This window comes from Corapipo altera, unplaced genomic scaffold (genome assembly GCF_003945725.1).
Source record: "Corapipo altera isolate COAL_440 unplaced genomic scaffold, ASM394572v1 71, whole genome shotgun sequence".
Lineage (NCBI taxonomy): Eukaryota > Metazoa > Chordata > Aves > Passeriformes > Pipridae > Corapipo > Corapipo altera.
In genome coordinates, this window is record NW_020884916.1 from 1305941 (window position 1) to 1333704 (window position 27764).

Here is a 27764-nt window from a genome sequence, read left to right on the forward strand (position 1 = left end):
GTGGCCCCAAAGACGGGGAGATCCCTTCCCAGAGGTGCCTTCCTCGTGCCTCACAGCTCCTTCCACACTCCAGGGGTGCTGCGTCCTCCTTCCCCACCAGCAGCTGCTGCACAGGCAGCAGGAGGTCGTGGACAGGATGGAGAAGCCCCTTTTCCTCCAGGACAGAAGGATGTGAGGCTGGATCCCAGGCAGGGCTCTGCACAGCACCCCCTGAGCATCCCCCAGCTGCCCTCCCCCACCCACAGGGTCTGACAGACCCTCCCTCGCCCCAGGCTCGCAAGGAGATTCCCAAATTCTTGATGCAGGTGGAAGTGTGAGCCACTCAGGTGCGTTTGCCACGAGGTGCCCTGTCAGGGGCCCCTTTCCCACCTGCCCTCTGGCAGCAACAGTGAAGGAACTGGACCCAGAAGCTGAATGGGGTGAGTTCTTTTTCTGTTCTCTCACATTCAGCCTCAAGGGCAAACCCTTTGACATTCCTAACTTTCTGCCACAGTATGGAACTTACCAACAGGTGGAAACTCATTGGAGAAAATAGTACCATGAGGAAAGCAAAAGGAGGAAGGGACTGGGCTCCCGGCAGGTGAGAAGAGCTGTGAAGCCCAGGGGGTGGAACTCTGGAGCTCTTGGGTCCTGTCCACATTCCCACATATTTCCCAGCACCGTGTCCTCCCTGATGGCAGGCTCCAGTTTACAGTGCTTTGTTTTGCACAGCTCTTGTGCCCCCTGCTCTCCTGATTCCCAGTCTGTGCTGGTGCTGCTCGTGCTGCAGCCTGAGCTCTGCTCTCCCTCCCTGCGGGGCCACGGCCACAGGCCCTTCTCTACTCTGCAGTTTGTGGGCTCGCTCATGCAGAGGGAAAGGAAGGAAGGGGAGATGTGCCCTGGGCAGAGGTGGGACCCCTCTTGCTCCCTGGGTCAGCAGAAGCTCTACAGAAGCACTACAATGTGCAGGGCAGGACCTGTTCTCCCCTGGTCACTGCGGTGCTGATGTGGGAGCTGCAGGACCAGGAGCTGCTCCAGGCTCACAGCCCATGGATGTCTCCAAAGGGGGGGTAGTGCAGGGGTTTGGATTTCTGCCTGTGGTGTAGCCAAAGGCTTATGAAGGCACTGCCCAGGACAGCAAAGCCAGTGAGGGAGCCCAGCAGGATGGGCAGCAGCACAGCAGAGCCAGGACCTGGAAACAGAGAGAGGGAATCAAGAATGAACAGGGTGAAGAGAGGGGAACCCATCTTCAGAGTGTGCCAAGCAGGTGTGGCAATTCCTGTCCCCAGAGCAGTAAATGGGCAGTGCCTTTTCAAACACAGCCCTCTGTACCCTAGAATGCCACCAGTAAATTGTCTTTGCATAAGCAGCTAAAGACACGAGAGATTTGGGATGGTGCCAGGGGATTTAAGAAGTCTCTCACGTTCATGATGCACCAAGTTCAGTGTCACTCTTTTCTAATACCTGGACAACATCTGATTGACATTAACCTTGACTCCTCCCATCTCATCTCATCTAAAACACAGGCACTGGAAGGAAGAATTAGTAAATATCTCTCACAATTGTTTTGATGACATTCCTCATTCTCAGTCAACATGTTTCACTGAAATACCACAACGTGCATGAAAAGTCTTTACAGCTTGAGGTCATTCTGCCTCATTTTCCTCCCCTTTCCTCCTTCTAAAGCTTCAGTTCCTTCAGAGGATGTGTTTGGCTGTGTCTCCTGGCTGAAACTCTGTTGGATCTGATGCTGATTAACTGCCAGGTTTGGGATTTAGGAAGGCCAGAACAAAGGTGAGGACTTGTTGGGGTATAATCTAGTCATAGCAGATGTCTGTCAAGAAAGCTGTTAAAATTAATGCTTTTCTTTTTTTTTTTCATCAGGAAAAGCTGAACAAAAACTACTCCAAGAGAGAGAGACAGAGAAGGCAGAAGAGGAGACCCACCTTCCACAGGTTTGTACAGAAACCCGTCCTTCATCCTCCAAACTGGCCCGAATGAGATGAGGTTGTGCAGGTTTCCATGGCTGTTCCTGTCACTGGGCTGCAGAACTGGCTCCACACTTTCCAAGCAGTCCTGGGAAGGACATGGAAAGCTTCTGAAAGGGTATTGGTGGCACCTGAACAGAACCTCCTGCCCCAGGGGTCCACAGCAGGCACAGATCTGCTCAGATTCCACCTTTTCCAGCTCTGCTGCCATTCCAAAAGCTGAGTTGCTAATCCTTGGACCAGCACACGTGTAAATCTCTATTTCCTGGCACCTTTTCCCTGGGGATTAGCAACTGTTGCTACCATTTCACGTCATTAACTCCCCTCCCAGAGTGAACTAAGGGATTTCCCAGGCAGGGGTGACCTTGGTGTGGTGGCTTTGGAAGCAGCAGATCCCCCCTCAGTGGTGCCAGAGCAGCCCCACCCCAGGTACCTGCTCACATCCCTCCTTTCCGTGCAGACACACGTCCAGCTCGCAGTGCAGGTAGGCCACGGAGTGGTTCAGCATCTGGAACAGCTGGATGGTGAAGCTGGCAGCTCTGGACCTGCTGCTCTGCAGCAGCTGGATGTGCCTGCACTCAAATGGCAGCCTGGAGCAAAGGGCAAACGGGTTCAAATTGCAGCTGAGGGAAGGCAGGGAAGAGGGGGATCTGCTGGCAGGGGTCTGCACCAGCTCTGAGCCACAGCCCTGCCCTACAGGAACAAAAACCCCCAAATGTCAGCACTGCAGGCTGTGCCTGCCCTGCTGTGGAGGACACAGCTCCAGGGCAGCAGAACTGTTCCCTGGAGGCTGATTTTGGTACGAGCAGTGAAATGGCTGCTGTGCTGTGACAGCCACTCCCTGACCCACCTCTGACACACGTCTCACACCCCAGTGCTTTTGCAAACATCAGCTCACGAATCCTCCCGTTCCCCTGTGCTCAGGTGAGGCCAGAACAGCTGTGAAATGCTGCTGGGGGAATGGGAGCCTGTGGAGAAGCCTGGTTGCCATCCCTGCACTGCTCTGCTCCTGGGATGTGCCATCCCAGCAGGAAGGGCAGGGATGCTGTACCCTGACACCTGGGACAGCACCTGTGGGGGATTGGGATGGCTTATCTACGTAAGAAATGTAAATGATTATGGATGTGGGGAATTGGGATGGTTCATCTACAGAAATCCAAGGGAGATTTCTTCCCCTGAGGTTCTGTGCCTTATCAAGCCCTCGGTATTAATTACCAGGCTGAGGGAGCGGAGCACTCCTGGAGTCGCTCTCACTGCTTGCAGCTTGCTCCAAAGAGCTCAGCCTGCAGCCACAGGACACAGGAGAGGGTTCCCTGAGGATGCCAGGGGAGGTGAAGCCCATCCCATCCCATGGGCTCGTGTCCCACCTGCGGAACAGGCAGCACTGGGCTCCCGGTGCCCCGGGGCTGGCGGAGGGGGTCACACAGCACGAGTGGATCTGCAGCAGGGGCTGCACCAGGGGCTGGCTGAGGTTGTCCTGCACGGCCACCAAGGCCAGGAAGGTCTCTGGGGAAGGTGCTGGAGGCCCGTGGGGCTCGGGGGCTGTGTCAGCAGCAGGGCTCAGGCTCAGCTGCACCGTGTAGTTGCCGGAGCCGCAGGCGTCGTCCCTCACCACGGCCAGGCTGCAGGGAAAGAGGGGGGACAGGGGGAAAAGGTGAGGCACAGCCAGGCAACAGGGACTGCTGGGAATGAAACAGCCCCGGGGGGAGTTCCCTCAGTGACACCACACAGGGAGCTGAAGGAGATGAAGGACTCACAGCCCCTGGTGTGCCCGAGCCTCCCTGGGCAAAGCCCCGACCAGAGCCACCCCCTGCCCCTCTGTGCCCTCACCACTGGAACCAGGGGGAACTGGAAAGTGTTTCACTGGCTGGGAATATCCTTCTTCTCTGCCAGGGCACCTGATCACCTGAGTACTATCAAATGTTCTCACTTGCAAAATCGCATATAGATCATTTTTGGGAGCTGAGGCAGAGCCAGAGGCTACTGTGAAAAAGAAAACTCGGTCTGAAGGACAATATCAATGTCCAAAATGTGAAAAGACTCACCCTTTTCACTTTATGTGATGTCACTGCTGAATGAATGAAGTATTTTTAAAGCCACAATACAGCACACCCATGTGACTGAGGCAATGGAGCAATTTGGATATTCACAGAATCACAGAATGGTTTGGGTTGGAAGGGACCTTAAAGTCCATCCAGTCCCACCCCCTGCCATGGGCAGGGACACCTTCCACTAGCCCAGGTTGCTCCAAGCCCTGTCCAACCTGGCCTTGGACACTTCCAGGGATCCAGGGGCAGCCACAGCTTCTCTGGGCAACCTGTGCCAGGGCCTCCCCACCCTCACAGGGCAGAATTTTTTCCATATATCCCATCTAAACCTATTCTCTGTCGGTGTGAGGCCATCCCACCTCGTCCTGTCACTGCAGACCCTTGTAAATATTGAGCCCACCCTTAAATCCCGCGGCAGGAATGACACAGAGGGAATGGATTACCCATCCAGGACGGCGAGCTCCGGCTGCAGCCCCCTCCTGTGGTGAGAGTCCCCCGGGGCGCTGGGCTGGGCATCCAGCAGTGTCACCACAGTCACCAGCCCTTCGGCTGCTCCGTCTGTCACCTCCTCCGTCCTGCCCATCTCCTCTGCCTCCGTGTTCAGCAGCAGCCCCTCGGATGGGTCAGTGCCTGCCACAGCCAGCAGGGAATCCCCCCGGGCTGGCAGTGCCACCGGGCTCCCGGCAGGATGCGAGGGGCTCTCTGGGCTTGGAAGGAGCTGGATCAGGTCTCTGGCTGGAAGCATCTCAGCATCACTGCCAGCTGCTCTCTGGAAGGCAGCGGAGTGATTGGTGACCTTGTTCCCAGGCCTGTCAGCAGAGACAGCCAGTGCTGCTGTGGGAGGTGGCCCGGTGGCACTCATGGCACTGCCGGGGCTGGAATGACCAGGCTCCTGTTCCATGGTATCCTCCAGGACCTCCTTCTCCAGAGGGTGTCTGGGTGACACAGACAGGGGTGCCTGGGTGGGCAGGTGGCTGGTGGGGGCTGCCTCTCCTTTTGCTTCGCCCTCACCCTTCCCCACAGCGGGTGTGTTCACTCTGGGCAGCACCACGCTGGGATCAGGCTGGGGGGCTGGTGTTGGCAGGTGAAGCCCTTTCTTGCTGGTGAGTGGAGCAGTGGTCTGAGCACCCTGGGCTGCAGAGAGAGCAGTCACTGCTGGGGCAGCCTGGGGGGTGCCCCGTGTCCCTGGGGGCTGTCTCTGCAGGGCAGGTCCCGTGGGCACAGAGGGCTGTGCTGCACTCGAACCCAGCTCCTTCCCCAGAGCTGCTGGGGAGGGCTGCTGTGTCTGTGTGTTCACTGGGGCTGACACAGACACGCTCACCCCCAAGGATTTACTGGGTCCTGCTTTTCCTGCCCTCGTGCTGAGTTCAGTTGGTTTTGGGGTTTCTCCCGCGCTGGCCCGTGGGAACAGTTCAGTGGGAGCTTGGAGGGCTTGGTCACCTTCCAGGGCTGCCAGCAGGGGCACATGTGCAGAAGCAGGAGAAGGTGGGCGTGCAGCAGAGCTGGAACACACCCTTGGGTGGGTCACTGCAGCCAGAAGTTTCCCAGGAACCGTCATTTTTCTTTGGATCTCTGTTGGGAAGGGAGCCTGCACTGGGGCTGCTGTCGGTCCCTCTGTCCTTACAAAGGGCTTGGGCACCATGGGAGTGAATTCCAAGTGGTGAGGGAGATCAGGTTGTACAGAAGTGCTGTGGGTTTGTGCTGCTGTAGCAGGCACAGGGACCCCTCCTGAAGGAGCTGTGCTGCCCAGGGCAGCCTCTCCGTGCTCATTCCCAGCTGGAAGCACTGGGGAAGCTGAGGACGTGCTGGGTACCACTGATGGCAGCAGTGTGGTCCTTGGGAACCCTTGGGACGTGGCCTGCAGAGGTTTGGTGCTTGTGAGCCCCTTTAGTGGGTGTTTTGTGGCTGCAGCTGAGCGTGAGGTCCCACACTCCACGCAGGGAGCAGGGGCAGAGCTTGGGGTGGTCCCTGAGCCCTGGCCAGGGGGAGCAGTTTGCAGTGTCCCACTGTGCTGGGCACGGCCTGCAGCCCCTGTGCTGCTGGGCACGGGCTGGGCAGGCACTGGGAAATCAAGGAATCCCTTTGCTGGCAGTAAAGGAGTTACAGAATGTGGCTTTTCAGTGGTGAGAGACACTTTGGAGGAAGTGTAGGGGCTCTGCTTCGTGGGCAGCACTGATGGTGCCCCAGGGGAGGTGCCAGGCTCTGCCAACATCCTGCTCAGGAGAAGTGAATCAGTGCCCTTGGCCTCCTGGGAAGGGGGAGCAGGGATCTGCATCTCCTCTGGCATCCTGGGAAGGTGCAGGGTCTGCCCTGTGCTGCTCATCCCCATCCCTGGGTCCAGCAAAGGACCTGGTGCCGAGGTGGCAGCTTGGCCCAAGCCCATGGTGGCTCTGTAACTGGGATGAGTTGGCTGAGGAGTCACCTTTGCTCTCTCTGCTTGCTGGTTGGATGCAGTGGACAGAGTGGTTTCAGATTTACTGGTGGGATAAGAGGAACTCGTTCTCCCGTGGCTGCTTTCAGGGGTGCCCACATGTGTGCCCAGCTGGGTGGTTCTGTGGTCACCTTCCCCCCGAGGAAAGGGTGAGTGTGCCCTGTCAGTGGGCAGCAGGATGAACACAGGCCTGACCAGGACCAGGCTGGAAGGACTCAGGTGGTGCAAGTCTGCCAGGTCCAGCACTGAGGAATTCGACGCTGCCAGGATTTGCTGGACAGAAACCAGCCCCCCAACACTGGCATTTGGGAATGTCCTGGGCAGAGGGGACTCCTGCAGGGGTCGAAGGCATATCATGCCATCAGTGCTCTTAAACAGGAAGGACAGGTTTGGGGCTGAGGTGATGGTGAGGGGGTCTCCTGTGCCGGTGCTGAGGTTCCTGGTGGCTGCATCAAGAGCCCTCCTGAACTGCTGCACCAGAGCCTGTGCCAGCTGTGCTGGGCCCTCACGGGGCACCCCTGGGTCAGGGTGTGCTGTGGCTGAGCTGGGCTGGCTTCCCCCTGCACGGGGCGAGGGTGGTGCTGGAGCAGGAGCTGCCAGGCTGCCAGTGTGCTGGCTCTGGGGGGCTGCAGGGGCAGAGCTGTGCCAGGGAGCTGCCTGGGTCCTGCTCTCACGGGCTCCAGAGGGGCTGGGCACTCGGCTGGCTGGTACAGTTCCAGCTGTCTGCTGTGGGAGACCTTTTCTTCTCCTGGAGTCTTCCCCTGTGCTCACCTGCAGTGTCACAGCAAAGGCCTCCTGAGGTACAGGGTGGGCAGGAACCCCCTGAGACCCAGAGCCTGGGGCTGGGGGTGAAGTTGTTGTTGTGTGAAGTCTCTCAGCAGAGCTGGGGATGCCCATGGGCTGCAATCCAGCACCAGCAGGGAAAGATGCACTTGGTGGCTGAAGCTCCTCCTGAACAGAATCCCAGGGCTGGAGGTCTGCATTCCCAAAGCCAGACATCCCAGGAGAGGGTGCAGATGTTCCTTCTTTTTGCTCTTTAGTAGTCTGGGAAAGCTTTAACGTGGAAATCCCTGATGGACTTAATGAGGATGAAGTAGCAGAAGCCTGTGGGCTCTCAGGGAATAGAGATTTTCCAGGTTTACTTGTCACCATCCCATGATCAGCATCTCCTTGCAGAGCTACAACTGTGATTCCTTGAGAGCTCCTGTTGCTTTCCTGGGCAGCAGGTTTGGTGCAGTTGAGAGCCCTGTCCAAAGTCAGGGGCTGTTGTCCTCCAGTTGTGCCAACAGGCCCTTGAACTGGAGATGGAATTAACCCACCAGGAACTGGGGATCCCATCAGGAATGAAGAGGAATGGATGTGGCCTGGTGGCAGTGTCTGCAGAGCAGGCAGCTGGGTTGGGTGTCCAGAACCATTTGTTACAGCTGCTGTTGAATTTCTGCCTTTGCTGCCTGCGGTTTCTTCCTTCAGAGGCAAACCAGGGGAAAGCTGAGTGGCCCTGGCTTGTGTTGTGCTGGAATAGGCTGCATCCAGGCCCCCTGGAGCTGGCTGGGGTGGGACTGCAGAAGCTGTAGCTCCAGCATCCATACCCTGGGTCCTCTCCAGGCGTGCAGGAGTCAAAGCTGCTGTGCTGCCAGGCTGGGCCTGGGGGTTTGTGTGCATCCCTGTGGGGGACCAGCCCAGCCCTGCACCTCCAAGAGCAATCCCAGCTCTGCTTGGAGATGGAGATGCTGCTGTTCCTTTTCCTGGAGGATGAAAATGGACTGTTGAAGTCAGGGGAGATGTTTTAGGCTTTGTCACCTCCATCTGCTTGAGAGGAGAAAGGGAGGGGACAGCTGTGAATGGGGGAGAGTCCTGGTGTGGCCCTGCACTGGGAGAGGGCTGGGGCAGACCAGCCCCAGGGATATCTCCTGGTCTTTGCAGGGAGCTGCCTGGCTGCTCCAGAGCTGTGGCAGCCTGGGATCCTTGTGTGGAGACAGGGATGCTGAAGCTCCCCAAGAGCTGGCCAGGCCAGGCGTGTCCACCCTGGGGTTTTGAAGCTGCTGTTTCTGTGTGCAGGGGCTCAGCCACCTCCAGGGTCCCAGCCAAGCCCCCAGGCAGCAGAGCTGTCCTGTTTGCAGCTCTCCCTGTGGCAGCAGGGCTGGAGTCAGCTGTGGTTGCCTTGGTGGGATCAGCTGCTGGGCTCTGGAAGTGGAAGGTCACCCCATCCGAGTCGTCCTCTGTCACAGGGAAGCCCTCGCTGGGCACTGGGCTGCTCTCAGCTCTGGGCTGGTCCCATCCAGGGAAGCCCAGGGCCAACATGTCACTGGCATCACGTTCACTCCTGGAGGCTCCTAAGGAACAGAAAACAAGCCTTTGGCCCTTTCAGTTGCCCAAGAACTTTGCACAGTTTGCAGCAGTTCAACAGAGCAGCTGCTGCCTGCCCAGAGCCACGGGGAGGGTGGGCAGCTCTGGCACTGCCCTCTCACAGAGCTGGGACAGACCTGACCCTCTGCATCCTCTGAGGGACCCAAAGCATTCCCCAGCCAGGGGGGAGCCCTTGACCTTCCCTGTGCAAGGATCTAAACACCTGAAGGTGCAGGGGGAGGAAACCCTCAGGCTGCCCAAGGACAGCAAAGCAAGACTAAAACACCCCTGAGGGAGCTCCCTCAGTGGCTCTGCTTTAACTCTCGTCCTTCCCAGCACCCCAATCCCATGAGGAGCTCCCTGACCCAGCAGCACAAAGCTGGTTTGGTTTGACACAGAGCAGACAAAACACAGCAACTTCTCCACCTTTATATTCTCTAATCAAAAGCAGACACTTTGCCAGTTTAAAAGGCAGACCCTGGGTTTAAAAGTTTGTCTTTTTGTCCACACATTTTTGCTTTTTTTTTTGTCTTCACATCAGAAGCTCTGACGTTCCCAAGTATCATTTCCAAACCATGGATTAAAACATTATTGTACTTTCCTCTCCCAAAACTTGGAGCATTTTTCCCTGAGGCACCTGCCGGGAAACAGGCTGATCCACAAGCTATAAAAAGTGATTATGCATTTGAGTTTTATGCATTTAAATTGTGGGGTTTTTGACAGAGGCAAAGCAGAGCTTCAGCAGATTAAATCCCTGGGCTTGGCATCCAGGTGTGGTGCCTCAAGATTCCAATGTCCCTGTGGACATCTGGAGAACCAGCACTGCTTTGAGGCAGCAGTGAGCAGGAAAAGCTGATATGAGGGAACTCAAAAAGCTGATTTATTGCTAAAAAAAGGGATGGAGGTTAACAGGTGATGGTATGTTAAATCCATAAAATACTTTAAACTGTGGGTTTTGTACAAACAACTGACACTCCCATGGTTTAGCCCCAACACAAGTGATCTGTCTATAAAGACTGAACTGAGGTCATAAAGTGGTGAGAACAGCCACCAAACACACCCTGCAGGGGGACAAGGTAATTTAAAGAAACACATCAAAACCCACAAAGAGAATAAAATCATTAATCAGGTGGAGAATTCTTATCAGGCTTAAGATGACGAACTGTGGTGCCTGGAAAAGGGGATTCTGAACAAGGTTTCACCAGTTTGATCCTCACTGCTGCTTGGAACTACTTTGGGAAAAGGGACTTTTTGCTTTGCTTTCCCCACCCTGAAGAGAAAATATCTATTTTGTGATCTCAGGTAAAACAGCACAGGAATGTCCTGAGTGGGGCCACAAACACCCCCCAGCTGAAAGCCCCCAAACCCTGAGCTGCACAGGCAGAGGGAAGCTGCTCCTGCATCCCAGAGTTGTCCCAGGCTGCTGGCACAGCACAGAGCATCCTTTCTATGCTTGCTGAGAATGCAGGAAACAAGGCAGAGAAGCAGCAACAGAGATCAGAACAAAACACATCACTCACCAGACAAATCCAACAGTCCAGCTGCAATCAGGACAAAGATGGGGAGTTTTTCCTGCATCTCGTGAAGCAGCTCCTGAGTCATCCCAAGAAAATACATCCCTGACAGGAAGCAGCTCCCTGAGGAGTCACTGCTGCCTCCCAGAACTGGGCATTTGCTGGTTGCTCTGGAAGAGCAGAGTATTGGGTTACTTTATAAGAGCTTAGGCCAGACAGCAACCAATAACCTGTTCCAGAAAAAAAAACCTGCACCAATTGGAATCAATTGATTTTTAACAAAAGAAGAGAATGTGTTCGTGTGTGTTTGCCATCCAAAGATGGAAAAAGTGGCTGTAAACAGGAGAGGCTGCTCGTGCAAGGCAGCTCTAGCCCTGGGGAAAGAGTTAAAATGCTACCTGGGGTGCTGTGGGAAGGATGTGAAGGTGCTTGGGTGTATCCAGGGGGGGACAACAGAGCTGGGGCAGGGCTGGAAGGCACCTCCTGGGAGCCTGAGGGCTCTGGATTTGTCCAGCTTTGAGAAAAGGAGGCTGAGGGGTGACCTGCTGGCTCCCTGCAGCTTCCTGAGGAGGGGATGGGGACATGGAGGGGATGGAGGGGAGGTGCTGAGCTCTTCTCCCTGGGATCCGGTGCCAGGACATGTGGGAATGGCTCAAAGCTGCAGCAGGGGAGGTTCAGACTGGGCAGGAGGAAGGATTTCTTCACCAAGAGGGGGATCAAACCCTGGAACAGCAGAGGTTGGTCCCTGCCCCAAACTGCCAGCGTTGGAGAGGCATTTGAGTAATGCCCTGAACAACACCCTGAGTGCTCAGGCACTGGGACTGGATGATGGTGCAGGTGCCTTCTAACTAAACTACTCTACAATTCTATTTCTACTCAATAAAGGTCAGAAGGTTTTGCCAGTTTGTGCTGATACAAACACACTCAGGGATCAGCCTGGATCCCAGATGGAGACACTCCATTAGAGCCATCCACTCCTGGAGTGACCCCAGGAGATGGACACTGTCTCCCTGTGACCCTCCAGGCAGGGTGAGGCTCCAGAGGAGGAATCCAGCTGCTGGATCCTTTCTTCCCCAGGCCTACAAGCATTGGCAAAGTGTGTTCTCCACTCAGGAGCCACAGAGAAAAGCCACCACACGTCGAGGAGGTGACAGCACAGCAACAAACCCCAGCTGGCTCAGGGCAGCCTGACCTGACATTTGGGTGAGGGAGGAATGAGACCCACAGGGGAAGAACAAGAATTTAAACTTTCATAACAGGATTTAAACTTTCATAACAGAATTTAAACTTTCCTAACAGCCAAAGAAGAGACCAGAGGCTTCCTGGGCTGATCACACACACAACCCTTTTTTCCTTTAGCCGTAAAGCCCCAGAGTCCTTGCAAACCTTCCCCTGCAGACACAAGCAGCACACAGCAGGTATCTCCCAGTGCCAGGCACCTGCACAAACACACAGAGTGAGCCAAACTCCTGGAGAAGGGCTGAGGGGAAGGAGAGAACACTGTCACACAGCCCTGGCTGCCCTGAGAGCAGAGAGAACATGAGCACGAGTCAGATAAGCAGCACAGTGACAGCTGGGGAAAGCACAGTGAGGGACAACGGGGGTGAGGGGATGGCTCTGGCAGGGGATGAGGGGATGGCTCTGGCAGGAAGCACCAACAGACCCTGATCCATCCCTCAGCAAGCTGCTCGAGTGGAGCCTGGGGGAGGACAGACAGCACAGTCCCAGCCCTGCCACTCACCTCCAGCTGGGAACCAAGGGCAGGTCACCTCGGCTTTTTCCCACTCTCAGAGTTGTCTGGGAGAGAAAATCACCCTGACTTTTGGCATTTGTACAGCCCCTGACACACAGAGCCCTGATTCCAGCCAGTGCCTCCACCCCAGACCTGCCCCCAGCAACCTGTGCCCTGCCCTGGGGCACTGAACCCTCTCAGGAACAAACCTTGGGGTTTGTGCCTGTCTGAACTGAACCCACACACAGGATTTGTCCCATGTTTGTCTAGGCAGGGTGCAGCTCAACGGCAGGATCCTAAAAAAGCCAGAGAGATTATTAAATTGAGATTATCAATTCTGTGCCTTTCACTGCGAGGGGAGAAAAACCAGGTGCAAGAGAATTTCCTTCTCCTCAAGTGGGAAGATGATTCAGCTGCTATTTTGAAAAGGAGATGATATATAATTTGTCAGCCACTGTTCTGGAGGGACAAGATTACCCCCAGAATAGACACCCACAGGTGTCATGGAGGGAAGCTGAAGAGCCATTTTAAAGTCAAACATGACTGGCCTGTGCTTATTCATATAAATGTAATATATTCTTTTGTTTCCTGTGTTTAAAAACAAGGCAAAAAAAGTATTTATGGCCATTTATTGTATCATTTATTAAAGTAAAGACAGCTTAATGCAAGCTGTTATTTTAGTTGGTAGCCTAAATAATAAATTAACTTCTTTCTCCTGATATTGTTTTACTGGCTTCCTTGTAGGACCACAAATGCTTCAAAAAGGGACTAAGAAGCTGATGTGCTTTGAGTTAGTTTTATTAAAGAAAAGAATACTCAACAATAAGTGGTATGAAGAACATTTTTGGGAGGTCTCGTGAAGGGTTCAGCTGCTGTGCACATATTTCATGGAGGAGTTCAGGATGGCCAGGCCATTGAGCTTCCTCAGCTGGTGAATGTGCCTGGAAAGACAACAGGAAGCTTCCTGGGAAATGGGTGGTGACTACAATGAAAGTTTGAAGCTTTCACTGCCCTCTTAGAGTAGCACAAGAAACAGAGTTCCTAGATTACTATTCCCCTCAGAAAGGAAAATAAATAATGCCTGACCATTCTTAAACAGATGGCATTTCACATCAACAAAACTAAGAAAATAAGGTGTTTCCCTTTCCCATCTCTGGTGTGTTACACAAACCTCACAGCAGATACTTTAGAGCTCCTTTGGCATCTCCAGCAGAAGCAAGGCAGGTAAATTCTGGGACCTAAGCATTATCCCTTGCTTTCTGCAGTGGTTCAGGATGTACATGAGCAAGTTAAACTCGGTTTCCCTGTATGGAATGCAGTCCAGGACCCAGCTGTCAGCCTGGCACTCTCCTGGCAGGCAGCAGCAGACACTCCTCGCTGACATTTCTACTTTTATCCTGCTCTCATTATTGCTCTGACCTCTGCAGCGATTTCTAACATCCCTTCTTCCAGCACAGGCAAATGAACTCCTTGAAACGTGTGAAGACAGAGAACTAACCCCCCAGGAGCCCTAAAGCAGGATTTTGGGGAGAGGACAAGCGGGAATTCCAGTTGGAGGAAGGGTATTTATATAAAATAACCCCCTGCCCCGCACCCTCTTGCCCTGTGGGTATAATTGCCTTACTCTGGCTGGTTTTTCAAGGGTCATCACCCAAAGAACCCCCAGATGGAGCAGCCCAGGGGGGTTCTGGCAGTACCTGGGCTCAGCAGCACAGAGCTTCCCCAGGGCCACGGCCGCGTTCTCCTGCACCGTGGTCCTGGCAGCCTCACCCCCGGCCAGGCTCAGCAGCAGCAGCACCACGTTGGAGCCCAGCAGGGCTGTGCCTGCCCCGGGCACCCCCAGGCACTGGCTGAGGCAGAAAGCAGCATTTCCCACCACCATCTCCTCCTGTGACCGCAGGAGCCGCAGCAGCACCGCAAACCCTGGGGGGAGGAGGCACAGAATTCACTCAGAGCTGCTCGGGGAGCACTGACCTTCCCTCCTGCCTCCACCTCAACTCCCAGGGGCTGAGCTTCCTGGGAGACCCGGGGGGAGCAAGGGAATTCCCTGGCAGGGCTCAGGATCCAGGAGGGATCAGCTTCACCTGCCCAGCTGTGTCCTCACTAAGGAGAGGAGCTGGAGGTGCCACCTCTGCAGCTCCCACTGGCCTCTCCCTCTGGCAGGGCAGGCACAGAGGGCTCAGAGAGCCCAGTCCACTCTCTGAAGGCACAAATGCTGGGGTGGGAATAACAGCTGAGAAAAGGACCATGAAAAGCTTCCTGTAGATCCTTCACCACCACAGAGCAGCTCAGCTCATCCCTCACAACCAGCAGAATATTTTCTGTGCCCTTGGCAGAGCTGTGCAGCTCTTGCTGACCTCTGCAAGCAGCAGCATCTCAGGCCACAGGGTCTGGAAACGTTTAGAGAGACCACTGTCTACGTAAAACACAGCCAGGAAGTTTCCTTGGGGATTTGCATAAATTTGTTTTGTTTGTTTGTTTTTCTCCATGGTCCCTCTTTCTGCTCACACCCCACCCTTGCTGCTGCAATAATATCTCCTGCAAAGGCAGAGCTGCTCCCCACAGCAGCAGAGGCTGGGGCAGGGGCTCAATTAAGTGCCCCAGAAATGCAATTTGATGTCATGGGACTAAAGCTCGATTCCAGTGTCTGGGCTGGCAAACAGAGCTGACAAAAAAAAATAAGAAATAAGTGACTTCTCAGAGGATTAATACCCAGAGCTTTGGAGGGAAGAATGGGAGTGAAGTGTTGGTGCTATTTGAGGAAATGAAAGCTTCGTCTGCAGATGACAGTGAAACTCATCTGGGCTGCACAAAGGGAAGATGATGCTCTGAGAGGCTTTTAATGAGTGGAAACCCTTGGGGTTCAAGTTGAACTACACACACTGACAGTTTCTTGACAGGTTCAACCATTTAGAGCACATTTAAGTATTCTCTGTTGTAGTTACATTAGCATTAATTGAAGCTGGATTTTAAAGCAATCTAAGCAGTGTTATACCACATGACTAGAGCAAATATACTCCAAAATACCCTGACACCTGGCCTGGTATCATCACTCTGTCTCTGTATCCATCTTGTTTTAATAGCAGGCCAAATAAACATATGAAAGGCACCATAAAACAGCCTCAGCTTCTGGAAATCACAAGTTTCTTATTTTAGCCACTAACTTGATGAAATACTCCCCAATTCAGTTCCAGTTTACCAGCACTTTTTCCAAAATACACCCCCTGACAAAGCCTATTGAGCCATCTCACCAGAGTAAGGTGCAGTTTCCTAACTCAGGCTCATCACCTGCTGTGCCCATTTCACTCCACACACACAACCAGGCCCATCAAACACCCCCTCAGGAGGGAAAACAGCACCCAGAGAATGTGGCTGAAGTCTTGCCAGAGTAAAACCCAGAGTTCAGTTCCACTCTGGAGGGAAAGGCAGGAACTGGGGGAGATCCCAGCTCTGCTCTCAGGCTTACTGGAGTTGGCACTTACTTTTATCTGCCTTCACCAGCTCTTCCTGAGCCTGCCTGCTGCTCTTGGTGCAGATGCAGAGGGTCTTTATGCCATAAGTGGCTGTGAGCTGCCCTCCAGCCTGGTGGGATTAAAGCACATTAACAACCAGGTCACACCCACCTTGCCCAGAGTCAGAGTGGAGACACTCAGGTATTCCTTACACCTAAGCCCAAACAGCCAATCAAAACCTTCAGAGAGGATGAAAATTACACAAAACCCAATTATTTCAAAATGCCCTGAATGTCTGGAGGCCAATTCTTTTCAAACCATCAGCTCTGAGACAAGACCCAAGCTGAGTGTCTTCTTCTAGGCTAACCTGGTCTGCATCACAGCAGGTGTGCAAAATGCACCTCAGACACATCCTGCCAGACACAGAGAAAACTGTGCAGCCCCCAGACTGCCTCCCTGGCTTAAAACTAAACCTGGCAGCTTAAAACTAAACCCAGACTGTTACAGTGGACACCACGGAGGCAGACACATCCTCCCTCTCCCAGGGAAAGGAGGCCAAACCCAGGGGCAGCTGTGGTTTGCTGAAGGGAAAATACGAGCAGAAATAAAGAGAGTTTCACTCACTTTCAAGAATTTGACCATTTTCTTCACCACTCCTCCTTTCACTGCTTCCTCCACCGCTGAGGAGGACGCTGGCAGGACACGGCTCAGCACCCCAATGGCTCTCTGAGTCAGGGAAAAAGGAGAGGGGAGCAAAAGAAAATGTTTGTTTGTCCAGGAAACCTCAAGTTATTTCATTCGGCAGGAAAAAAAACCAAAGTAATCAAAGCTCTAAAAGGAGAAGTTGACAGAAATTCAGAGAATCACAGACTTAGAGAATCTAACGAGAAACTTCTTGAGGATGAGGCTTTTTTATTGTTTAGTGAAAACTGAACACAGCAGAGCTTCTAAACTCAGTGCAGGGGAGAAGTGAGAGCAAACTGAGACCAGTACGACTCCCTGCATGTTTATTCATTAAATAATACCATTATCAGGAATGTTTTAGGCCTCAAAGCCTCCTGTACAGACTTGTACAGGGCAGAAGTTTGCTCTGATGTGTCAGGTCAGCCAAGACCACGTTTTGCTGCTGACTTACTGTGACAATCCTCCCATCCTGGTGGCTGAGCAGAGCCAGGCACCTGCCAGTGATGGCCACAGCAAAGTCCTGCAACAACAGGGGAGAAAACTCACTTGTTTGGAAGGGTTAGAACAGAAATGGGGTCACAGACAAAGTTCCCCACAACAAAGGATCCAGTGGAAATCAGGGAACACCCCTCAGTAAGTTACTGAACGTGTGAAATTCTTCCTTCTCGGTGGAACCCCGAGTTTTGAATGGTTTTGGAATGTGCCCAGTGCTTCAGAACATCACACAGCTGGAGAGTGACTCCAAACAAAACATTTATACCACTATGGGAAGATCCTACACGTGCTTTACACTGTTTTTTTTCTCTTAACCGTGTGTTTATGTAAAAAAGTGGCAGTGGAGAAAATGTCAATTTTTTCCACTTTTAAGCCTACCTGAATTGTCAACTACCCTTAAAAATAACCTTAAACACCATATTTTTTTTTTTAAATTCACAGATTTTGCATACCTGGATGATCCCATTGGATTCAAGCAGCAAGTTCATCATCAGGCCCAGCACTGCAAACACACACTCCTGGTAGCTGGGTGTGCTGCCCTCAGGGCTTTCCTCCTGTGTGCCAAGGGAAGGAGGGGAGCAGTCAGGTCAGACACTCACAATGTGCTTCCTCAGTGTTCTGGGGAAGCATCAGTGTCCCTTGATGCTCCAGAACTCAGAGAGGACATCGAGCCCTGGGAGAAGCAGAGCCAATGATGTCTTTTGGACACAGATTTGTTCAGGGGTTTGTGTCACCCTGGTCCCCAGAGCTGCACACTCCAAACCTCCCATGGTTGGGCACTTAACAAGATCCTTTCCCACCCTCTGCACTCTTTAGTTTCTGAGGGCTGAGTTCATACTGGAAGGGGCTGTTTTTAAGGGGTCACTCACCTCCCTTCACCCACCCACTGACCCCCAACCCCTGCGAGCCACGAGCTGCTTGGAGACCCCCAGACCTGAGAGGTCTCAGTCAGGGGCTCAGAGCTCTGGGGGGAGGCAAAAAACCAGACATTTCCCCAGCAGGCAGGGCTGCAAACCCCCTGCCAGCCCCTTTACCAGCAGCTGCAGGCAGCCCTGCCAGCACTCCCTGCTCTGGGCCATGCAGGAGCGGATCTCTGGATCTGCACACAGGCTGCCCATGACGCTGATGGCACAGGACAGGGCTGCCAGGGCCACCCCCCTGGCACAGGCCTGCAAACACAAGGGTGGGAGGGAAAACTCAGCACAAACGACAAGCAAACTGCAGATATGTGCTCTCATCCCTCTGGCAGCAGGAAATGTGATTCCTAAAGGATCTCCCAAATCCCAGCTGTGCCAAGGTTCCAAATCCCCCTCGTTCTCACAACCTGATGATGCTTCAGGAGTCCTGGGGAAAAAGTGATGACAGGATTCTGTGTCCCCAGACCTCACCCTGAGAACGTTTCCCAGAACAGAACAGCTGCAATTCCAGCCAGGAATGTTCAAAAAGGACAATGGGAAAGTCACGTAATTATTGTCTTGGTGCTCATTTGGAGAAGGGGAAATATTTTCCTTCCCAGCTGTATCTGCCATTCTGCAACAGAACCAGCCTTCCCCCCAACCTTCCCTCTCCCTGAGGACAGCTTTCTGTACCAATATATTTTAAGTTTGCTGTTTAAGTAAATGATACCCAGGGAAGGGATCTGAACCACCAAACATCTTTGCCTTGGGACCTGAAGTCCTCTCTTCACCTTGACCTCTCAGAAAGAAACAGAAAAAAATCACTATCCAAGACACAGAAAAAGTCCCTATCCAAGACATCCCCAGTTGGTGACAGTGGATTAAAGTCACATTAAGAAGACCATAATACAAAGCTGAAGGTGGAATCCTGGCCTGACAGATTCCCAGTGGGAATGTGCAACCAAGTCCAGAGTTTTTACTGAATATTAAACTAGGGATGTGCAGGACAAAGTACTAGAGAATAAGAACATTTTCCTGAGGAAGGTGTATCACAAACCTGAATTTTTTACACCTACAGAGACACAGACCTGTGGTTCTGCTGCAGTTCTACCCCAGGAGCAACACAGACATGTTAGTTAGACACAGGTAAACCAGAAACACAGGAACAGCTCTTTCATACCAGCAACTGGGTGAATAAAGGCAAAGCACCCGTGGAAAGCTGGGCCCGACACTGGGCTTTGAACCTGTGTGGGGGAAAGAAACACTGAAAGAAAAAAAATCACAGAGGCAACACAAGAGCAACATGAAGACAACAAACATCAGCCAGCAGTGGAACCCCACAGCCCCTGGCACTGGCAGCTTCACTTTACAAAGTGCAACTTTACAAAACAGAATGAGAAATTTAAATTACCTTTCTTCTGCAATTAAATCAGACAGTATGTTCATGGCCCTGCCAGCCCTGCCATCGCTGCTCTTGACAAATGCCAGCAGAATCTGCAGCCATCTGTTATTAAACAAAAACCCACAAAAAATTGGTGTCAGCTTTGGTTTAATTATTAAAGATTTTATCACTAAAGATCAAGATTCTCTTTTCTCAGGCTCCTGGTATTTCAGGCCACAGTTATATCTGCCTTTTCTAAGCATCCTCTCAGATGTGTCTCATTTCTTTAACCTTTCCTCCCAAGGAAAAGTGTCTCTGGATCAATGCTGTACAGAACACAGTGGAGTGTGTGCAATTGTTACAGAATCCTTTGTGTTCATCCATTATTACCTCAAACCATGCAGTGCAAAAGCAGTAAATTGAAATTCCTCCCCTGGTTAACTCTGGAAGGAAATAGTAGGATAACAGGATAAAGGGAATAGAATGGTGGTTCTTTCTCCACTCAGCCATGGCAGCATTAAATAACCACAAATACCAATTATTAAACAAGGAGAGACCCTCACCTGGAAACAGGAGCCACCAGAGGCAAGAGTGGGAGCTCTGGGCAAACACTGCCCTGTTTGCAGAAGGTACCTGTGCCTCCAAACCACACCCTCAGGAAGGAGCCCTTCCCACTTATTTCCCCAGACATTTTTAGACACAAAATTTACCACAGTTTTACCTTTACAGTGTGTCCTTTGAGAAAGCCTCTCCCCTGGGTGCTGGGGCAGTGCCAGTGGCACCCAGGCACTAAGGACATTCTCCTGAGCTACTCTGGTGTTTGTTACCTGCTCAGGTCCTGGTGCCTGACCAGCAGCTTCCTCCCTCTCTCACTCTCTGAGTAAAGAGAAATCAGTGCCAGTGTCTCCCTTTGGATCTCTGGAATCCCAGAGGAAAGCAGCTCTGGCAGCTGGGCACTCACAGCAGGCTGAGTCAGCAGGAGACGCTGATTTTCTTCTGGAAAATACAAAAGAGGATATCTGGGAGCAACGTCCCACAGTGGCATCCTCATTGCTCTGGGGGTTTTTTTGCAGCATGAATATTTTATTTGGCATCAGGTGAACACAGACACCAAGCACTCTGTATTTCCCCTCGTGGAACTCTGCACCAATTCACCACCCACCCCAGGCCATTTCTCACCCACGTGTGTACTCCCTAAAAACACAGCAAGGGCCACCTGCCCCAGGGCTGCTCACTGTCAGTGCTAAAGGAATTCTCCTCTAATGGCTCTTCCAGAAAACTCTGCTTTTTGCAGGTGTAACTGCTTAAAAACGACAAAATGATACAAGTGGTATTATCTTAAGAGCAGCAACAATCAGGGGGAATTTACTTCCCAGCCCTTGGGCAGATCTGAAATGCTCCAAGGAATGGGCTGGAAATCTCCTCTCAGGATGCACAGGGGCTGCCACAGCTGTGCCTGGGCACATCCAGCTCCTGCCTCTGACCTGCAAAACTGGCTTTAAATCAGGTCTGGTCCCCAGTGCTGCCTGTGCCAAGCCCCAGCCCCAGCAGTGCCACATGAACTGCACGTGGACCAGGATTCCCATGGATCCCAAGGCTTTACCATTCCCAGCACACACAGCCTGCCACAGCACCAGGAGAGACACACACAGCTCCACTTCAGCTGGGCTTCTCTCTGCACAGAGGCACCTAAAGGAGAAATGTCAGCTTGGAAAAAGAGCAGAGGACAGACCAAAACATTGGCTTTTTGGGGGGAAAAAAATAAAAATCAGCAAAGCCCCCAGGGATGAGGATGTGCCACAGGAACACTTGAACTCACCAGCTCTGAGCCCACCCCTGGTTCTGCACTTTTAGGACTATCAGGTGAGTTTTGCAGAGGACCTTCCCTGGGAATAGGTTTAGGATCTACAAACTCTACCCTGGGCACAGCCAGCCCCTGCCTGAGCAGCACAGAGCACGGGGAGGGGGATAAATTCAGCTCTGCACTGAACAACTGTGAATATCCAGGGCATAAAAACTCTGAGCAAATCTGGAAGTGCTTCAGGTCTGTTTACAGCCAACACCCCAAACACTGCTGAACCCCAAAGAAGGCCCTGTGCTGCAGGTTCCCAGAGATGCTCCTCTTCCTTGATCACAGAGACCTTCACAGGTTGCATAAGCCCAAATATTTACTGATGGCAAATTCACAGCACCAGGGAGTCCAGCCAGGGATATTTAAAGTAACTGAGTGCTTTCAGATGTCCTTTTATATTAAGTCTTCTTTACAACCCTGCTCTCACCATGAGAGATAGGATAACTGTCCAGGAAGAGGAGACAGAAGCAGAAATTACTTATTTCTGCCCTCTGCATCCAAGAGAGCACTGTTTGTGTGGGGCTCAGACACAAGTCACCCCTTTCAGACGTTACAATCTGTTATTACATTCTCTTTTGACCATTTCATCTGCATTTCAGGAGGTGATTGTGTTTCTCGAGGGCAGTATTTTCATTTCCTCCTGCTGGAACCCCCCTCTGCTCCCCTCTGCAGAGCTCTCACCCTCCAACAGCCCCGTTGTCTCCGAGGATACTGAAGCCATTGTTTGTTCTAAACAACGTTTGCTCAGTGCCTGAAAAAATGCAGAGATAAACAGATCAGCTCCGTGACCCACCTGCCTGGTGGAGACTCCTGCTCTCCTGTGACATAGTGCTAAAAGAAAAGGTCACTGGATCAACAGCTCTGGGGGAAGAACATAATGAAAACAGAGGGAAAACTCCCAGAATGAACGAATTAGGAGCAGCTTTGAAGGTAAAGACCACTGTTAATTCATGCCTGGAGCTGTAAAGAACTGATTTCAAGCTAAAGACTCTTCAGGAAGGTTGGAACACGAAACTGGCTTTGCAAATCAATTTGTGTAAACAGAGAATTACAAATGTTTCTAAACAAGTGAAACGGCTCTTCAGGGACCCAAATCCCTCACAAGTCTCAACAGCTCAGCTACAACATCTAGTTCTAAAAAAATGATGTAAATACCTACTGGCCATCCTGGAACAGCAAATGTGGCCAATTTTATGTCTTAAATACAGGAATAGTTGCCCTGTTCCTGTAAAAACTGCTCCCTTGTACTTGTCTGCCTGGATCACAACTCCCAGGAGCAACAACCTTTGCACCAAACACTTACAGTCCTTCACAACTGCTGCCAAAAGCCTGATCCCTCCTGTGTAGAACAGGATATCCTGGCTAGGGGTGCTGAGCCTCTGCAGCAGCTCTTTTATGGACAGGGCAGCAACATTTCCAGCCTGCACCTCCTTCTTGGCTCTCTCTTCATCCTTCACCCTCTTCTCCTCTGAGTCCACCTCGGCCACACAAGCTGGGGAGGTCAAAAGGAACCAAAGCATGGCAGGTGAATGGTTTGTTCTGGTGAAGTTCCAGGTGAAAATGAAGTTCAGCCCCTGGCTCTGCCTCCTGCTCACACCTGCACAGGTGACCCTGAGCTCTGGGGAGCGACACAACCAGAGCCCAAGCTGCCTGCACAGAGCCAGCACAGGGCCCAAAAGCAGAGTAGTTCATCAGAACACGAGGGGTGACAGTGTAAAAGTGTCTCTCACCTTTGAACAGGTTTTCCTTCTGGGGATCAACCTGCAGCATCTTCTCATAACACTGCCTGGACTTAACAGAGAAGAGAAACAGGCCCTCAATTTAAGATAAAACCAGGAAGATGGTAAAAAGACAACTTAGTCAGACTCCTGCTTAAGCTCAAAAGTTTTTGGGCCACAGCTCTTAATAAATGTGAAAAATAAAACTGATGAGGACACACCAGTAAAAACTTTCCTAACTCAAAGCTGTCTCTTATTCCCAGTCCCTACAGCCAGCAGCTATTTCAAATTAAAAAGGTTCCCAGTAAAACCCAGGAAGGTGCAAGTGGGAACAGAAAACCAGCACTGCAGTGAGAAAACACAAAAGGAGGCACAGCATTAAACCCTCTCCCTCTCACCCACATCAAAACCAGAACAAACATGGTCCCATGGCCACAGGATTCAGTCCATTTACCTCAGGGTAGTGTTTAAGTGCCAGGTGAGCCTTCCCCATCAGAAAATAGGCTTTAATACATTTTTCATTGCACTGCATTAAAAAAGAAACTATTAATTATGTGTTTAGAAAATTTTAGCCTTCTCATATTTTTTCCAGCCTTCTGATTAATAGTTATATCCGCCCAAGAAAACTGCAGGCAAAGAAAAGGGAATTCACATCACTTACTAGAGGTGTCTAAAGTTTCTGTGCTCAATTATCACCCCCAGGGACCAACTTCCCTTCCCTGTGCAAGGAGCACAGGCTTTGGTTTAAGGTGGAAAGCAGGACCTTTTCCAGTTCAGTTGTGTGTCAAAAACATGGATTTATTTAAATGATTAATAACCTGCTAATTCTGTTCTAGTCATGGGCATCACTGATGGAACACAACTGAATTTGGATCCAGCTTTATATCTTTGCCTTTTCCTTTTGGGAGCTGCTTCAAGAGTCCATTTTTAAAAGGCTGGGCAGAATATTCTGTGCCAATATGTGCAGTTAAGAGCTCATTATCACCCCAAACTTTTTAATTAAATGCTCTTAAGAGCCAGAAAAGCTTCTGCACACAGGGAGCACTGAAATATTGACTGTTTCCTGCTGCTGCATCCTAAGTTAATCTAAACAATCCGGGCACATTCCCTCATTTCCATCAGCCAGTTGTTTCTATATCCTCAGTTCCAGACAAACCCAATCCCAAAATTACCTTTAATGCCCATTCACAGTCACCAATGGCTTTTTCATACTTCTGGATCTTCAGGTAGGCCTGAGATAAACCCCAAAAAAGTCCAGGCAGGAGAATTAGAGTCCTTCAAACAACTTCTGCTGACTGTTGTACAAACACCAGCTAATTAAAAAGAATAAAACCAGGCTGCTGATTTGCCTGGCCATTGATTTTGCAGGATAATTACCAGCTGGTTCTTAACTTGTCCTCCATCTCCTTGGGGTTTGTAATTTAGAACAAACTTAATAAAATTCAACACACACACACATATGGATTTTACAAGGGAAATAGAGAATGCAAAGGAAATAGAGAATGCAAAGCAAATGTTACATTCTACAGCTGTATAAGTGATCCCTAAAAAGAATTAACGAAAGAAATCAGCGTATTTTAAATAAAACTATGAATTAGAATGGTTTTTTTCCCCACTTATTCTGGAGGAGCCACATCCAAGGGAGAGGAGACCTGAGGAAGACCCCGAGGAAGGAATAAGCACAATCAGGTTGCAGAAGGATCTTCCTGGGCTCTGCCCTGGCACAGCAACACCCAAACCAGGCAGAGCAGCTGAGCCCACTGACCTGTGCCCTCTTACAGCTGTGCCCACTGACCTGTGCCCTGTTACAGCTGTGCCCACTGACCTGTGCCCTGTTGGTGTACAGCTGTGCCCACTGACCTGTGCCCTGTTACAGCTGTGCCCAGTGACCTGTGCCCTGTTACAGCTGTGCCCACTGACCTGTGCCCTGTTGGTGTACAGCTCCTGCTTGTCCCGGAGCTTCTCCAGCCCCTCCGAGTAGCTCTGGATGGCCCCGGCAAAGTCTCCTCTCCTGAATTCCTCATTGCCCTTCTCCTTCAGAGCTGCACAAGGACACACCCTCAGGACACAGCTCGGAGCTGCCCAGGGGTGGCTGAGGACACAGGGACACCCAGACTCGCTCCCTCCATCCCAAACCCTTCCAATAAACGGGATAACGTGGAGAGGAGCAGCTCTGTGAGCCCCCAGCCCTGCTACAAACAGCTCATTGTGCTGGGGACGTGATTCTGGGGCAGTGACTCCCCCAGCCCCTACCAGGCCATTTCTGAAGGCATTACCCAAAAACCCTCTGAGCAATTACCATTTGCCAGCTGCTCGTTTCTCTTCCTCTGTTTAGCTCGTTCCTTTGCATCCTTCTCCAGCATTGCCAGGAAAGCATCTTGGAGCCAGGGGAGTTGGTGGCATTTCAGTCAAGGGAAAAACAAAATAAAAGAGAAAACTCATTAAAAGCAATCTACAGATGAGAAAAAAAAAATAATTTCTGGGGCATTTCTGAGTCATTTCTTAATAAAAAAGATGCTGTGGGGACATTTCAACAGTTAAAGTGGAATGTGAATGACAAGCTATCACAGATAATGATGATGCCACCACTGCCAGGACTGGCACACCTGCCTTGCTGCAGCTCATCTCTGGAGATAAACATGTTTGCTTTTAAATTCAGAATGCAAAGTTTTTAGATGAGAGGCCAGAACACAGCAACTCCACCAGCAAGGCTCCTACCTATGAAAAACACAGCCATGCTGGTAAAACCCTTGAGTGTCTTCCTAGATCTGACTGGACCTTGATTAAAATTTTATTATCAATTTTATTTTAATAATATTATCTATTGATTTTATTAAACTTGATGTATTTTGGTAGTTTTATTGTTAACAATTTTAAAATTAAAATTAAAATTTTTTACTTAAAAACTCTGATTTTTCACTGAAGAAGCCAGCTTTGACTGTGGCAGGAGTGGGATCAGGTTCTGCATTAAGTAACAGCAGCTCTGCTAGAACTGGTTGAAGGGATGTCACAGAGCAGAGTGAGCAGTGTCCTACCTGCATTCACTGCCTCTGCTGGGCCCTGAAAAAAGAGAAACACAGCACAGGGTTTTTAACAATTTTTGACATTACTGGAAAGCTTCTATTTGTGTCTTTAACGAGGCAAGTCACAAAAATCCAAACCCCACTGCAGGAATCAAAACCTAATTAACAAAGGGACTTGTGTGTCCTCAACTAGTCTTGCTCAAGTTCCTGAAGTGCAGGTAAAAGCTGTAAATTTTGGCACCTCAGTGCAGGTAAAAGCTGTAAATTGTGGCACCTCAGTGCCTGCATCCATCTTGGATAAATCCAAGAGAAACCCTCTGTGTTCTCAGCAGCCTCAAGGCACAGAAAACATCACATCAAGCACCTCCCAATAAAATAACTACTGGAAAAAAATAAAGCCACGTTCAGCCCATGGTTGTAAATATTGTTTAAAATTGTTTCTCCTGAGCTATGGATGTGAATTGGTGCTATTTAAAAGAGTTAAACCAGCTTTGATCTCAGAGGCAAAGCCCTCACAGAGGCTCGGGTGTTGATGACTGTCCTGTTCACTGTGGTCTTGATTTCCTCCTCTTTGCTGCTTCCCTCCTCCTGGAGCCTTCTCTCTGCCTCAGCAAGGGCTTTTTCCTTGACAGCAGAGTCTGTGGACTTCAGGCCTTGCAGCAAATTGCCTGAAAAGAAGATGGGAAAATAAAGGATTTATATACACACAGAATACCCAAGTGATCCTGGAGGGACCAGGAGCTCAGCTGGCACCTGCCTTTGAAGTGACCAGCATGGCCTTTATTATGGAATTACAGACTGGTCTGGGTTGGAAAGGACCCCAAAGCTCCTTTAATTCCAGAGACTCCCCCCATGGACCAGGGTTGCTGGGAGCCCCGTCCAGCCCGGCCCGGGACAGTTTATAAACACAAACATTCACAAACTCAATTTCCCGTCACTTTCCGGAGCCCCCCGGAGTGTCTGCGTTAGAAAAACAAACCAACAGGTACATTTATTTATAAATAAATACATATATATGTATATGTACATAGAAAAGAAAGCAGCTCGCAGCATCCCCAAAGCATCACCACAGCTGGGCCCGTGGGGAGACACCCGAATCCACCCGAGCTCACAGGGAGACCGTGTACAACCCAAATCGGGACAGTGGAGCAGCAATTCCCCCCTTTTCCACCCATTTCCCCCCCCCCCCCCAAACTCCCCCGGTTTTTTTCCTTTCCCCACACGGAGGGGCCGGGGACGCGCGGCCCCCGCTGGGCACTCACTGACATCGTCCACGCGGCGGAGGAAGCGCTGGAAATCCGCCTCGGTGTCCTCGTCGCGGAGCATGGCCGGGGGGACAGACAGGGGGACAGGGGAGGGGACAGACGAGGGGACACACGAAGGGCCCCGGCGGGGCCGGGACTCGAACCCGCGGCCCTGTTGCCGGGGAGACGCGCCCGGTGACGCCGCATCCGCGGGAGGGACGAGTGGGCGGTGATATGCAAATGAGGGGGCGGTGCCATGCAAATGAGCATATCCTATTTTTCGGGCCCTCCCCGGGATCGCGGAATGACGGGATCACGGAATGACGGGATCGTTTCGGTTGGAAAAGCCCTCCCATCCCACCCCGTCCAACCTGTGACCGATCCCCACCTTGGCATCGAGCGCCGCGTCCCGTCGTTCCTTGGACTCCTCCAGGGATGGCGACTCCAAACCTCCCTGCGCAGCCCCCTCCAGTGACCGCCCTCTTTCCGTGAAGGAATTCTTTATTATTGTTAATAATCACCTCGTCGGGAGACGCCGCGGGGCCGCGTTTCCAAAGCCGGAGCGCTGGAGGTGGTGGTTATAGGAGCTGTCGGCCACCAAAGGGAGCCAGAGCATCGCCGAGCTCCTGCTGCAGCGCCGGGATGTTCCCATTCCAGGCACATCCTCACCCGCCCGGCTGGGAGAGAACGGCACAGGCACAGCGAGGAGACCCGGCAGCGGGTCACTGTGGGGTCTGATGGGTGTGAAATTAGAATTTCTCACTATAAATCTACACCCCGCAGCTCCATTCGCCTGCCTCTGCTTCCACGGCTGCCGGGAGGAGGAATCCTGTGTGCCAGCAACATGCTGAGCTCCCTCACTCCACAGGCAGCACATCCCCTGCCCCATCCACCCCCTCTGCAGCCAGAATATCCCTTAAACCCCTTTCCCCCTCCCTCCTGCACCAAACCCAGACATCTCCCTTCTCCCGCTGCAACCAG

At 51.7% G+C, this 27764-nt stretch overlaps 2 protein-coding genes across 6 annotated transcripts; both read right to left on the reverse strand.

Annotated features, from left to right (window-relative positions):
- Positions 1-815: 815 nt before the first annotated feature.
- On the reverse strand, positions 816-12701 carry LOC113953055 (mucin-5AC-like). 3 transcript variants are annotated; one of them, XM_027655731.1, is made up of 7 exons: positions 12048-12701; positions 10313-10476; positions 4459-8779; positions 3335-3589; positions 2401-2557; positions 1926-2055; positions 816-1171 (listed from the first exon to the last, which is right to left on the reverse strand). In XM_027655731.1, the coding sequence occupies exons 2-7, from the start codon at positions 10407-10409 to the stop codon at positions 1020-1022; spliced, it is 5112 nt and encodes a 1703-aa protein (XP_027511532.1). In that variant the 5' UTR covers positions 10410-10476; positions 12048-12701; the 3' UTR covers positions 816-1019. The 3 variants fall into 3 exon arrangements, with proteins under 3 accessions (XP_027511532.1, XP_027511531.1, XP_027511533.1); XM_027655730.1 differs by having other exon boundaries at positions 11693-12701; XM_027655732.1 differs by lacking the exon at positions 2401-2557 and having other exon boundaries at positions 1059-1171; positions 11693-12701.
- A 119-nt stretch (positions 12702-12820) lies between these two features.
- TTC12 (tetratricopeptide repeat domain 12) lies at positions 12821-27466 on the reverse strand. Of its 3 annotated transcripts, none has more exons than XM_027655747.1 (21): positions 26806-27466; positions 26056-26207; positions 25552-25576; positions 24816-24893; positions 24437-24558; positions 23689-23748; positions 22971-23042; positions 22529-22589; positions 22102-22290; positions 21480-21549; positions 20550-20635; positions 19774-19942; positions 18977-19069; positions 18746-18809; positions 17704-17838; positions 17122-17223; positions 16626-16694; positions 16115-16216; positions 15521-15620; positions 13736-13961; positions 12821-12979 (listed from the first exon to the last, which is right to left on the reverse strand). In XM_027655747.1, the coding sequence occupies exons 1-21, from the start codon at positions 27137-27139 to the stop codon at positions 12904-12906; spliced, it is 2385 nt and encodes a 794-aa protein (XP_027511548.1). In that variant the 5' UTR covers positions 27140-27466; the 3' UTR covers positions 12821-12903. The 3 variants fall into 3 exon arrangements, with proteins under 3 accessions (XP_027511548.1, XP_027511550.1, XP_027511549.1); XM_027655749.1 differs by having other exon boundaries at positions 26802-27004; XM_027655748.1 differs by lacking the exon at positions 13736-13961 and having other exon boundaries at positions 26806-27465.
- Between the last annotated feature and the right edge of the window lie 298 nt (positions 27467-27764).